This window comes from Belonocnema kinseyi, chromosome 1 (genome assembly GCF_010883055.1).
Source record: "Belonocnema kinseyi isolate 2016_QV_RU_SX_M_011 chromosome 1, B_treatae_v1, whole genome shotgun sequence".
Classification (NCBI taxonomy): Eukaryota; Metazoa; Arthropoda; class Insecta; order Hymenoptera; family Cynipidae; genus Belonocnema; species Belonocnema kinseyi.
The window spans coordinates 26,879,219-26,894,501 of NC_046657.1; the positions used below are offsets into that span (position 1 = coordinate 26,879,219).

General features: G+C 22.4%; 1 protein-coding gene across 1 annotated transcript in view; it reads right to left on the minus strand.

Annotated features, from left to right (window-relative positions):
- Positions 1 to 15,283, minus strand: part of LOC117175747 (ATPase family AAA domain-containing protein 2-like) — a 169,431-nt gene that overhangs the window by 98,933 nt on the left and 55,215 nt on the right. Inside the window, exons 10-11 of the mRNA XM_033365521.1 lie at positions 11,953 to 12,618; positions 3,869 to 4,054 (exon numbers count right to left, since the gene is read on the minus strand). Coding sequence (XP_033221412.1) covers positions 3,869 to 4,054; positions 11,953 to 12,618 — 852 coding nt within the window. The remainder of the gene's footprint in view (positions 1 to 3,868; positions 4,055 to 11,952; positions 12,619 to 15,283) is intronic.

Below are 15,283 nucleotides of genomic sequence, written 5' to 3' on the forward strand. Positions count from 1 at the left end.
GTTTTTTAAATTCACATTATTGGTTGAAGATTTATAATTTTAGTTAAAAATTCGACTATTTGTTAAAAATTAATGTTTTAACTGAAAATTAAGCGATTTTGTCGAAACTTCATATTCTCGGGTTAAAAATTCAACTTTTTGGTTCAAAACTAATCTTTTTTGTAGAAAATTCTTTTTTTTTCTATTAAAAATTTGATCTTTTTGGTTTTAAAATAATTTTGTTGTTGAAATCTTATCTTTTTTGGTTTGTAAATCAACAATCAATCTGTTTTATTTAAAAATTCCACTCTGATTCAAAGTCGGAAATATTTTCTTAAAAATTTACTTTCTTCGTTAAAGATTCATAAATTAAGTTTAAAATTCGAATTTTTTGTTACAAATTAAGTTTTTAAATGAAAATTAAGCGATTTTGTAAAAAAAATTATTTTCTTTATTGAAAATTAATCATTTTTGTTTTGAAATTGATATTTTTTCTGTTGAAATTTGATCTTTTTTGGTTTGTAAATTTAAAATAAATTTATAATTTTAGTTAAAAATTCGACTTTTTTGTTAAAAATTAATTTTTTAATTGAAAATTAAGCCGACCGGGTTAAAAAGTCAAATTTTTAGTTGAAAACCAAACTTTTTGGTTCAAAATTAAACTTTTTTGTAGAAAATTTATTCTCTTTATTGAAAATTAATCTTTCTTGTCTTAAAATTATTTTTTTTTTTCTGTTGAAATTTGATCTTTTTTGGTTTGTAAATTTAAAATAAATTTATAATTTTAGTAAAAAATTCGACTTTTTTGTTAAAAATTAATTTTTTAATTGAAAATTAAGCCGACCGGGTTAAAAAGTCCAATTTTTAGTTGAAAACCAAACTTTTTGGTTCAAAATTAAACTTTTTTGTAGAAAATTTATTCTCTTTATTGAAAATTAATCTTTCTTGTCTTAAAATTATTTTTTTTTTCTGTTCAAATTTGGTTTTTTGGGTTTGTAAATTAAACATAAATTTATAATGTTAGTTAAAAATTAATTTTTTAATTGAAAATTAAGCAAATTTGTCGAAACTTTATATTCCCGGGTTAAAAAGTCAAATTTTTAGTTGAAAACCAAACTTTTTGGTTCAAAATTAAACTTTTTTGTAGAAAATTTATTTTCTTTATTGAAAATTAATCTTTTTTGTTTTAAAATTATTTTTTGTTTTCTGTTGAAATTTTATCTTTTTTGGTTTGTAAATTAAAAATAAATTTGTTGTATTTAATAATTCCACTTCTTAGTTAAAAGTTTTAAATATATTTTTTTTAATTCACATTCTTGGTTAAAGATTTATAATTTTAGTTAAAAATTCGACTTTTTTTTATAAAAATTAATTTTTTAACTGAAAATTAAGCGATTTTGTCGAAAATTTATATTCTCGGGTTAAAAATTCAACTTTTTGGTTCAAAATTAAACTTTTTTGTAAAAAATTCTTTTTTTTTCCATTAAAAAATTGATCTTTTTGGTTTTAAAACAATTTTGTTGTTGAAATTTTATCTTTTTTGGTTTGTAAATCAACAATCAATCTGTTTTATTTAAAAATTCCACTCTTTGATTCTGTCTAAAATATTATCTTAAAAATTCACTTTCTTCGTTAAAGATTCATAAATTTAGTTTAAAATTCCAATTTTTTGTTGCAAATTAAGTTTTTAAATGAAAATCTAGTGATTTTGTACAAAAATTATTTTCTTTATTGAAAATTAATCTTTTTTGCTTTAAAATTGATTTTTTTTTGTTAAAATTTGGTCTTTTTTGGCTTGTAAATTAAACATAAATTTATAATTTTAGTTAAAAATTCGACTTTTTGGATTAAAACCAAACTATTTGTTTCAAAATTAAACTTTTTTGTAGAAAATTCATTTTCATTAATAAAAAATTGATCTTTTTAGTTTTAAAATTAACTTTTTTCTGTTGAAATTTTACCTTTGTTTGGTTTGTAAATTAAAAATCAATTTGTTTTAATTAAAAATTCCACTTCTTGGTTCAAAGTTTTCAATATTTCCTTAAAAATTCATATTTTTGGTTGAATTTATAATTTTAGTTAAAAATTCGACTTTTTTTGTTACAAATTAATTTTTTAACTGAAAATTAAGCGATTTTGTAGAAACATCATATTCTCGGGTTAAAAATTCAAATTTTTGGTTGAAAACCAAACTTTTTGGTTCAAAATTAAACTTTTTTGTAGAAAATTTATTTTCTTTATTGAAAATTAATCTTTTTGGTTTTAAAATCAAATTTTTTTTCTGTAGAACTTTTATCTTTTTTGGTTTTTAAATTAAAAATCAATCTGTTTTATTTAAGAATTCCACTTCTTGGTTAAAAGTTTTTAATATTTTCCTAAAAATTCATATTCTTGGTTGAAGATTCATTATTTTATTCGAAAATTCGACTTTTTATTGTTAAAAAATTATGTTTTTAATTGAAAAATTCAACTTATTTGTTGAAATTTCAATAGATTAGTTCTAAATTAACTTTTTCGTTGAAAATTCATATTCTCGACTTAAAAATTCAACTGTTTAGTACAAAAATAAACTTTTTTGCAGAAAATTAATTTTCTTTATTGAAAATAATTCTTTTTGGTTTTAAAACTATTTGTTGTTGAAATTTTATCTTTTTTGATTTCTATTAAAAAATCAATTTGTTTTATTTAAAAATTCCACTTGTTGGTTCAAAGTTTTCAATATTTTCTTAAAAATTAATATTCTTCGTTGAATTTATAATTTTAGTTGAAAATTCGACTTTTTTTGTTAAAAATTAATTTTTTAACTGAAAATTAAGCGACTATGTCGAAGCTTCATATTCTCGGGTTAAAAATTCAACTTTTTGGTACAAAATTAAACTTTTTTGTAGAAAATTTATTTTCTTTATTGAAAATTAATCTTTTTGGTTTTAAAATTAAATTTTTTTTCTGTAGAACTTTTATCTTTTTTGGTTTGTAAATTAAAAATCAATCTGTTTTATTTAAGAATTCCACTTCTTGGTTAAAAGTTTTTAATATTTTCCTAAAAATTCATGTTCTTGGTTGAAGATTCATTATTTTATTTGAAAATTCGACTTTTTATTGTTAAAAAATTAGGTTTTTAATTGAAAAATTCAACTTATTTGTTGAAATTTCAATAGATTAGTTCTAAATTAACTTTTTCGTTGAAAATTCCTATTCTCGAGTTAAAAATTCATCTGTTTGGTACAAAATTCAACTATTTGGTTAAAAATGTATCTAATTTGTTGAGAATTATTTTTTTTTTTTTGTAGAAAATTAATCTCCTTAATTAACAACATGTTCTTTTTATATAAAAACTCATCTCTTCCGCTGAAAAGTTAATCCCTTTTTAATTAAAAAATTTAACTCTTCGGTGGAAAATTGATCCGTCTTGGTTTGAGATTTATTTTTGCTAAAAATATTGCATTTTCTCTTCAGAATTAATCTTTTTCCATTTAAAATTCAACTACTTCCTTGAAAGTTAAAACCCTATTTAAATTCCTAATATAAAAATGTCAAAAAAGCCCATTTTTTTGCTTTCAAATATAATTTTAAAAATTTCCAAAACCCCCTCGAAATTTCTTCATGATAGGTACTTTCACCGTATTCTTAAATTTTCGCAAAAAATGTATCACTTTTCCAGAACTTTTCGGCTTATTGCATGAAAGCTAAATCGATGGAAAAATATGCAAAAAAAATTTCTAGATAATTGTGCAATAATTGAGGAAAGTGTTTCATAAAAAATAGAAAAATACAAAAAAAAAAAAAAAAAAAAAAAAAAAAAAAAAAAAAAAAAAAACAAAACAAATAAATAAATTTAAAAAAATAAATAAATAAATAAAAAATAGAGAAAAAATATTGTGAAACTTACCTGTCGGGATTGTACTCGAGAGCGTTTCGACAAATTAGATCAATATCGTCCAGGAAGTCGCGAGCGCAAAGATAACAGTGCATGTCGATTTTCGTCATCATTGTTTCCAGATCCATTGGCTTTTCAATAATCATATTGTAATCTGGAACTTCCTCCGTGTCCACTGGCTTCGTGAACATGAAGAATCTAACAAAAAAATAAATAAAAAAATATTTTAAAAAAAATTAATAATAATTTTAAATAAACTTTTAAAAGCCAAAGAAAAAAAATAAAGGGTTATTTCCGGATTTTTTCCAGACAAGTTTTTCCATTTTCTTGGTCAAATTGAAATTAACATTTTCACATTTGCCGCAAAAATGTATTTTAAGGTAGCAAAATTAAATTAATTTTGAAATGACTTTTTAAATTCTCCACTAAAAAATATCAATTTTTCTAAAAACAAAAATGGAATAGTTAAAACTTTCAGTTGGAAAAATTCATTTTCAAGAACAAAAAAAAAAGGGATTTTAAACAAAATAGTTCAAATTTCAACCAAAGCGAAGAATTGTTAAATAACAAAATTTATTTTCTATCAAAAAATACAATTTTTCAACTAAAAAAAAAAAACAATATTTTTCAAAATTTTAATTTTCAACTGGTATACTTTTAAGTTTACAGTTAAAGAAATTAATTTTCAATTAAAACGATGAATCTCAGATTAAAAAAAAATTAATTTTTAACAAATTTGGATAGAAAATTCCACTATTTAGTTAAAAATTAAACAATTCATTATAAAGAAAATAGCTACTTTGTATAAAATTCACTTTTTTGTTGAAAATTCATAGTAGACAATTTTTCATTGTTAAAAATTATTATTATTTTAAAATCCAATATCTAATTAAAAAATTTAATTATTTATTTGCAAAATTAACTGCTTTGTATAAAATTCACTTTTTTGTTGAAAATCAATGGTATCAGGTGAAAAAATTCATGTATTTTCTTAAAAATTTGTCTTTTTGAGTAGAAAAATATATTTTCTTTTTTGAAAATTCATCTTTTTGGTTGTGGATTAAACTTTTTTTTTAAATCTTGTTTTTTAGTTGAAGCCAACCTGTTTAAAAATTGTTGTTTCTTGTTGAAAAATAATTTTTTTAACTGAAAATGTAACTATTCTACTTTTGAATAAAAACTTATCACTTTTTTGGTTAAAAATGAATTTTTCAAACTGGAAAATTCGCCTATTCAGATAAAAAATTAATTTTTTGTAGTTGAAAATTAATTATTTTAATTAAAAATTCTAATATATTATTAAAAATTTGTATTTTTTACTTGAATTTAACTGGTTGAAAATTTATTATTTTTTTTGTTAGCAAATGAATTTTTGATTGCTGAAAATTAATTAATTTCATTAAAGATTTTACTATCTTTTAAAAAATTCGTATTTTTTTACTGAATTTAACATTGAAATATATTTTTTTTAATTCGTCTATTTGGGTAGAAAATTAATCATTTTGTTGAAGGATTTCACTATATTTTTAAAAATTCGTATTTTTTCTTGTTGAATTTAACTAATAGAAATTTGTTTATTTTTGTAGGAGATTATTATTTTTTTTTTAAATAATTTTTTATTATAACATGTAGTTATTGTATTTTTGTTTGAAAATTTTACTTTTTTATGTTCGAAATTCAATTATTTAGTCGAAAATTGACATATTTGGTTGAAAATTCGTCAATTTAAATGATACAAAAATTAATTTTCTGTTGAAAATTAACCATTTTGGATCAAGATTTGACTATTTTGTGAAAAATTCGTATTTTCTTTTCTTTTTAAATAAATTTTTGTATCTGAAAATATAGCTATTCTGCTCTGGGTTGAAAATTGTTATTTTAAAAGTTGAAAATTCAATTATTTGGTAGAAAATGGATGGACTAATTAGATAAAAATTTAATTTTCTGTTGAAAATTAATAATTTTAGTTCAACATTCCACTATTTTGTTAAAAATTCGAATTTTTTTCGTTAAATTCAACTGGTAGAAAATTCGCTTTTTTTAAATTAGTTTTTCAAATCGAAAATTTAGATTCCATGTTTGGTTCAAAATGTGGCTTTTCAGTTAAAAATTTAACTATTGCATTGAAAATTCATCTTTTTGGTTTCAAAATTAAATTTCTTGTTAAAAATTATTTTTTTCCGGTTTAAAATCAATTGTTCTCTAAACTATTTTGTTAAAAAATCGTATTTTTTCTTGAATTTGACTGGCAGAAATTTTTGCTTTATATAGAAAATTCGTACTTTTTAAATGGATAATTAATTTTTTTAACCTCAAATGTAGCTATTTCATATTTGATTGCAAATTTTTATTTTACAATTTGAAAATTAAATTATTTGTTGAAAATTGATGTATTTAATTGAAAATTCGTCTATTTGTACAAAAAATTAAGTTTTTGTTGCTGATAAATAATTATTTTGGTTAAAGATTCTATTTTGTTAAAAATTCTTATTTTTTGTTGAATTTAAATGGTAGAAATATTTTTTTTCGGTAATTCGTCTTTTTTTGTTATTAAAAATTAATTTTTGTATCCGAACATATAGCTATTCCACTTTGTGTTGATTTTTTTTTCTTTATAAGTTAAAAATTCAACTATTTCCTAGAAAATTGATATATTATGTTGAAAAATCATTTATTTTCATAATTAATTTTCTGTTTTTGAAAATTAATCATTTTAGCTCAAGATTCCACTATTTGAAATTTAAGTTTTTTTGTTAAAAATGTTTTCAGGTTTAAAATACATTTTTAAATAAATATTTCCCCTTTTTGTCTCAGAAACATTTCTTTGTTGTTGCAAACTCGCCTATTTATTTGAAAATTCATCTGTCTGGTTTGAAAATTGAATTTTTGGTTAAAAATTCTTTTTTTTTCAGGTTTAAAATAAATTTTTGTATATATTGTACTTTTTGCCTCGCCTATTGCGTTGAAAATTTATCTTTCTGGTTTGAACCTAAAATTTCTGTTTTTCCTGTTTAAATTCAATTGTTTTCAAAAATATTTGACTTTTTGTCGTCAAAACAATTTTTTTTTTCGTTGAAAAATCATCTCTCTCATTTGGAACTTGATTTTCTTGTTAAAAATTCTTTTTTTCCGGTTTAAATAAAATAATTTTCTAAAATAATCGACTTTTCGTGTTGAAAACATATTTTTTTGTTGCAACTTCGTATATTTAGTAAAAAATTCACTTTTATGATTTTAAACTAAAATTTATTGTTAAAAACTCTTTTTCTCCAATTTTAAATAATTTTTTTTCGAAATGTTCGACATTTTGTGTTGGAAACAATTTTCATTTTTTTTTTATTTCGCCTATTGCGTTGTAAATTCAACAAATTCGTTTAAAATTCATCTTTCTGGTTTGAAATTTTAATTTTTTGTTAAAAATTCTTTTTTTCAGTTTAAAATCAATTTCTTTTTATATATTCTACTTTTTGCTTTTAAAACATTTTTTGTTTTGAAAATCCAAAAATTTCGTTAAAAAATGCATCTTTTTGATTTGAAACGGAAATTTCTTGTTAAAAACTCTTTTTTCCGGTTTAAGATAAATTTTTGTTCCAAAACAATCGACTTTTTGGCCTGAAAGCATATTTTTTGTTGCAGATGCGTCTATTTGTTTGAAAATTCAAGAATTTCGTTGAAAATTCATCATTTTGGTTTGGATCTTCAATTTCTTGTTAAAATTTCTTTTTTTCCGGTTCAAATAAAAAAAAATTTCTAAAATAATCGACTTTTTGTCTTGAAAACGTATTTTTTTGTTGTTAAAAATGTGCCTATTTATTTAAAAATTCAACTATTTCGCATATTTTTTGTTGGAAATTTGCCTATTTATTTGCAAACTCATCTTTCTGGGTTTAAACGAAATTGTTGAATTTTCAACGAAATTATTGAATGCCTAACAAAAAAAAATTTGTTTCCAAGACAAAAAGTCGAAATAGTTATAAAAATTTGTATTTTAAACCGGAAAAAAGTCTTTTTAAGAAAAACAACTTAAGTTTCAAATAGTGGAATTTTTAACTAAAATTATTAATTTTCAAAAATAGAAAATTAATTTTTGTTTATCTAAATAGACGAATTTCCAACAAAATATATCAATTTTCTAACAAATATTTGAATTTACATTTTATAAATGAACGATTTTCAAGAAAAAATAGAATAACTACAAGTTTAGATAAAAAATTACATTTTTAATAAGAAAATTAATTTTTAATAAAAAAAATTGCAACCACTCAAACCAACTAAAAAGTACGCATTTCTAAAAAAAATAGTAAAATCTTTAACCAAAATGATTAATTTTCAACAAAAAATTCGAATTTCGTATAAAAAACAAAAATTTCTACCATTTAAATTCTACAAAAAATACGATTTTTTATCAAAATAGTTGAATCTTCGACTAAATAGAGCGAAATTTCAAGAACAAAAAATGTTCCAAAGCGAAAAAGTCGAATAGTTTAGAAAACAATTGATTTTAAAACAAATTTCCAACAACGAAAAATGATTTCCAAGACAAAAGTAGAATATTTAAGAATTTATTTTTATTTCAAACCAAAAAAAAAAAGAATTTTTAACAAGAAATTTAAGTTTTAAACAAAAAAGATGAATTTTCAACGAAAAAAAGATACATTTTTAACAAAAAATGAAATCGTTACAATATTTGTTTGAACAACTAATTTTAAAAAAGCGAATTTTAAATCAGTCGAATTTAACTAAAAAATGCGAATTTTTAACAAAATAGTGGAATTTTGAACTAAAATGATTAATTATCAACAACAGAAATAGTTGAATTTATAACTTATAAAGAAAAAATGTTCAACATAAAATGGAATATCTGCATGTTCAGATACGAAAATTAACTTTTAAACAAAAAAAAGACGAATTTCCTACAAAAAAAAATATTTATACCAAATAAATACAACAACAAAAAATACAAATTTTTAACAAAATAGTGGAATATTTAATAAAAATGATTAATTTTCAACAACAAATTAATTTTATGCACAAATAGACACTTTTTAAAATAAAATACATCAATTTTCTACGAAATAATTGAATTTTCAACTCATAAAAGAAAAAGTTTCAACCAAAAATTGACGAGTTTCCAAGCCAAAAACAAGATGAATTTTCAAACAAATATATACATTTTTAACCAAATAGTTAAATTTTCAACGAAGAAAATTAATTTTGTACCAAAAAAGATTAATTTTTTTTTTAAATTGAGAAATTTTTATTAGTTTAGATTTAATTTGATTCATGTTTAATTCATTATTTTTTGACCGGGAGTTTGACAAATTTGTAGGAAAAAAAATCCGTCCAACTTAGATTTCATGTGTTTTTGAAATAATTAGTTTAAAATCGGAAATTTTTGATAACAAACATTTTTAGTTGATCAACTGTGAATTTTGAATTAAATTATGATTTTTAAATTTGAATTGCACTCTGAAAATTTAAAAATAAATAATAATTGATTGTAAAAAACGATTTGGCATCAGTTCACAATTTTAGAACTTCCAGATTTTAGGATTAAAAATTAAACTGTTTCAATTGGAAAGTCTTAGGCAAATGTAAATGCCGGGTTGAAACTTTATAAACTATTTTTAATTTTAAAATAACTTTTAAACACTATATTTATGATTAAAGCCTTTTATTAAATTTCAGTCTAAAATATTCCATTTTTAAACCACGTAATTTAAAAATTTTATATTAAAAAAAAAAAAGAACAGTTACTTAATATTTAGAAATATCTGACTGTACATTTAAAATCAGTAATTATAATTAAAATACTCAAAACGGAAGAAAAAAAACTAAACTTTGAAAATTACAATTTTATTTTTTCTATTTCAACAAATTTAATTTGTAAGTCAAATTCTTAAATTTTGATGTGTAAGTTGAAGAGATATTTAGAAGTTTTGCAAACATTCAAAATTAGTAAAAAATTTGAAATGATTTCAAATAAGCTTGGAACAGGGAATGTTAAAATTTAAATAAATTCCGAGCTGGAACAGGGAATTTTTTATTAGAATGAATTCTAATTCTAAATTGAAACGGGACGTTTTCGAAAAAATTAAAATTATGAATGAGAACAGGGAATTTTACAAAAATTCGAATTCTTTTTTTTTTTGGAAACGAGGAATTTCCGAAAAAAATTAAATTATGAATTGGAACAGGGTTTTTTTATCTCAAAAAATTTACAATTCTTAGAATTAGATGAAATGAAAATTTTTCGAAAAGAATTAAAATTCTGAATTTAAACAGGAAATTTTTTGAAAAGAATTACAATTCCGCATTTAAATAGGGAATTTTTAATTTTCAAACAGATTCTGAGCTGGAATTAGAATTTAAAATTTCTTAAAATGATATAATTTTGACCCGTGAAAAATGTTTGCGGACCGGGAAATTACCGGGAATTTTTTCGTTGACAAAAACGGCCACCCTGATATATTTGAACGAATAATCAATTTTTTTGTAACCTCAATTGTAGCTATTTTATTTTTGCTTGAAAATTGACGTATTTTATTGAAAATTAATCATTTTGTTAGAAATTTGTTTTGAGGAAATTATTATTTTTTAGAAAATTGATACATTTTCTGAAAATTCGTATATTTGGGTAGAAAATGAATTTGGATTTTTTCGCTAAATTCAACTGGTGGATTTTTATTTTGTAAAAAATTTTATTACAAAATAATTTTTTTGTCTTAGTCTGTAACTATTCTATTTTTTGTCGAAAATTTTTCCTTTGCAAGTTGATTTTAAGGTTTTAATTTTTAAACTTGAATTTACTGTTAAAATTTTATTTCGGATAAAAATCAATTGTTTTCTAAAATATTCGATTTTTTGTCTCGTAAACATATTTTTTGTTGGAAATTCGTCAATTTTTGGTTGAAACTTTTTCTTTTATGAGTTGAAAATTCAATTATTTGGTAGAAAATTGATGTATTTTATTTTAAAAAGTGTCTATTTGTGAATAAAATTAATTTGTTTTTGAAAATTAATAATTTTTATTAAATATTCCACTATTTTATTAAAAATTTGTATTTTTTGTTGTATTTATTTGGTATAAGTATTTTTTTTTTGTAGGAAATTCGTCTTTTTTTTGTTTAAAAATTAATTTTCATGTCTGAACATGCAGATATTCCATTTTATGTTGAATATTTTTTCTTTATAAGTTATAAATTCAACTATTTCTGTTGTTGATAATTAATCATTTTAGTTCAAAATTCCACTATTTTGTTGAAAATTCGCATTTTTTAGTTAAATTCGACTGATTTAAAATTAGTTTTTCAAACAAATAATATAAAGATTTCATTTTTTGTTAAAAATGTATCTTTTTTTCGTTGAAAAATCATCTTTTTTGTTTAAAACTTAAATTTCTTATTAAAAATTCTTTTTTTTTTTTTTGATTTTAACTAAAAAAAATTGAAACATTTTTTGTTGTTGGAATTTCGTTCTATTTAGTCGAAGATTCAATTATTTTGATCAAAAATCATATTTTTCGTAGAATTTAAATGGTCGAAATTTTTGTTTTATATACGATATTCGAATTTTTTGACGAATACTCAATTTTTTTAAACCTCAAATGTAGCCATTTCATTTTTGGTTGAAAAATGGTGTCTTATAAGTTCAAAATTCAATTATTTGATAGAAAATTGATATATTTTTTGGAAAATTCGTCAATTTCGGTAGAAAATTAAATTTTGAAATTAAACTTGTAGTTATTCTATTTTTTCTTAAAAATCATTCATTCATAAAATGTAAATTCAACTATTTGGTAGAAAATTGATATATTTTCTGGAAAAAAAACATATGTGAATTTTGAATTAAATTATGATTTATAAATTTGAATTGCACTCTAAAATTTTTAAAATAAATAATAATTGATTGTAAAAAACGATTTGACATCAGTTCACAATTTTAGAACTCCCAAATTTTAAGGATTAAAAATTAAACTGTTTCAATTTGTTTTTGGGACTAGAAAAAAATTCATCTATTTCCTTAAAAACTCGCCTTTTTCCTCCTCTCATCTTAAAAAAATAAAATAAAAACAAAACAAAAACAATGCAACTTACTGTCTATTCCTCGCAAGTTTGGCACAAATCTCACGGAGAAAAATCCTCAACTCCCGCAGAGAAATCTCCTCCTTCTCAAAGAGCACACGCTTCTCCTCCTCGCTCAATTTCTTCGGCAGGGGATCCGGCGCCACCGGCAACTCCTCCATTACCCGCGACCTCTCCATCCTCATCTGGGGCGGCTTCAGACTCTGCACGAGAAAGACATGCCGGAAAAAGCGGCTTCTCTGCTCCTCACTCGTCCCCTTCATCGAGTAGACCTCGCTGCGCAGCTCGCTAAACAGATTGCGCAGCTGAATCGGCAGATCCCGATAGGTGGCGTCACTCGTCGCGAGAACGAGAATAGGCGCGGGTGGATCGAGGGCCGCGATTCGACAGAGAAAGACGGCCTTGACCGTCTCCGGGACGAGGGGCCACCACTGATCGATCGACCTGATGTAGATGATCGACGGGACATTGCGCACCGCCTCATTGAACACCTGGACGCAGGTTTCCTCCGGCGAGCGAGCACTCTCCGCAAAGAGGGTACTCACGTCGAGCGTCTGCACTGGCAAATGCTCCATTCGATAAATCAGAGCCTGGGCGAGTCGCGGCCCCTGGCCTTGCGCCATTGGACCCCCCGAAATCAAGAGTCGCGGCCAATGAATGCCCTTGCTCACCTTCACCCTGGAAATCGAGTTTTTTTTTTTTTCTTTTCGATTATTATAATAAAAAAAATAAAAAAAAAAAAAAGAGGGAGTGGCCAACGATTTGTTTGAAATTTTTTTAACTGCTTGTCAATTATTATGGTTTATGGAGGAAAAAAAGCATTTCTATTTTGTGAAAAATCAGATATGCGAAGACAAAAAAAATAGTTTTTCTATGATTTTAAGAATGAAAATATTGTAACTGGCGTTCGGTCAAATAAAATACATTATGTTTAAGCATGTTTTTTGTAATTAAGTTTTTTTCTGTCCGTCGCTTCTTACCAGTTTTTGCAAAATTATTGCATTTTAATAAATGGTGGCTTATTTTGTCCGGGAAAAAAATTCTCTAAAATTATCCTGTTTTCAATTTTGATAGTAAATTTTTCTATGGCTCTAAATCGTTAGGACAATTTTTTTTAAAGAACAAATGAGTGATAAACAAATGTTAATTAAGGCAAACAAGTTGTTATTTGTTGTAAACCAAGAGATGTCCAGAAGTTTTCTTTTTTTTTTTCCATTCAAACGGCCACCCTGAAAATGGAGTATTTACATTTCTACTGAGAACTAATTTTCAATTAAAAACTATTTAATTCTTTACAACGTAGTTAAATCCGTTACCAAATTGTTGATTTTTCAAACAAAAAATATGAATAATCTGCATTTTTAAACCATAAAAATTCAAATGTTAACTAACAAATTAAGCAGATGTATTTCTACTGAGAAAAATTAATTTTCAATGAAAACAACAACATTAAAAAGAAATTTTCTAAAAAAAAAAATTTTATAACAAATTTGGTAATTTTCAATAAAATAGTTTCATCCTCAAACAAAATAGATCAATCTTCAGGCAAGAAGTTACATTTTTAACCAAAAAGTGCATTTTCTACAAAGAAAAAATTTTCACTCAAGAATGAAAAGTAATGTTAAGCTAATTGTTGAATTTTCAACAAAACAGATTAATTTTTATCGAAAAATGTTTGCAAAAAAGAGCTAGATTTGGCCAAACAGTTTATATTTTCAACATAACTAGATTTTGACAACAAAAAAAGTTGATTTTCTAAAAAAAAAAAGACGAATTTTCAACAACAAAAAAAACATAAATTTTTAACCAAAATGTTGAATTTTTAACGAAAAAAGTTGAATAGTCCGCATTTTTAAACTACAAAAATTCAAATTTTAACCAATAAATTAAGCAGATAAATTTCTACTGTGAAAAATTAATTTTCAATTAAAACAACAACGATAAAAACGAATTTTCTAAAAAAAAATTTTATAACAAATTTTTTAATTTTCAACAAAATAGTTTCATCCTCAAACAAAATAGATCAATCTTCAAGCAAGAAGTTGCATTTTTAACCAAAAATAGATGACATTTCTACTAAAACATGAATTTTCTACCAAAAAAAAATTTGCATTCAAGAATGAAAAATAATGTTAAGAAAATTGTTAAATTTTTAACAAAAAAAAAATGTTTATCAAACAATGTTATAGTTGATATTTCCAAAACAAAACTATAATAAAAAATAAAAAAAAGATAGATTTGGCCAAACTGTATATATTTTCAACATAACTAGATTTTGACAACAAAAAAAGTTGATTTTCTAACAAAAAAAGACGAATTTTCAACAACAAAAAAAACATAAATTTTTAACCAAAATGTTGAATATTTAACCAAAAAAGTTGAATAGTCCGCATTTTTAAACTACAAAAATTCAAATTTTAACCAATAAATTAAGCAGATAAATTTCTACTGTGAAAAATTAATTTTCAATGAAAACAACAATAAAAACGAATTTTCTAAAAAAAAAAGTTGAATTTTATACCAATTTTTTCAATTTGCAACAAAATAGTTTCATCCTCAACCAAAATAGATAAATAAAAAAAAATTTCAGTAAAGAATGAAATATAATGATATACAAATTGTTGAATTTTCAACAAAAAAGATGCATGTTTATCAAAAAATGTTATAGTTGATATTTCCAAAAAAAATCTATAATAAAAAATAAAAAAAAAGATAGATTTGGCCAAACAGTATATATTTTCAACTTTGACAAAAAATGTTGATTTTGTACTAAAAAAAGACGAATTTTCAACAAAAATTTCGAACTAAAAATGGAGTAGATAAATTTTTATTGAGAATCAATTTTCAATAAAAACAAAAACAAATTTTCTATAAAACAGTTTAATTTTATACCAATTTCTTGAATTTTCAAGCCAAAAAGCCTAAATTCTCTATCAAACAATTTAATTTTAAAAACAAGAACATGAAAAAACAACAAAAAAAAAAATTTTTTTACAACAGAAATAATTTTTAATTGAATTTTTTAACAAAAAAAAAAAAACGAACTTTCAACTAAAAATATGAATCAACGAAAAAATAATTCAATTTAAAAAAATTCGTTCAACTTTCAACCAAGGAGTGGCATTTTAAATGAATAATTTTTTTTTGTTCAAAATTCTACTTTTTAATTACAAATTCGACTATTTAGTTAAAGATTTAACTATTTTATTGAAAATTAAAGTCTTTTGTTAAAACGTAATCGTTTTTGGACGAAAAATTATATTGTTCAGCAGAAAATTCATTTTTTTAAATTGAAAATTCATTTTTTTTAAATTGAAAATTCATATTTTTTGGTTGAACATTC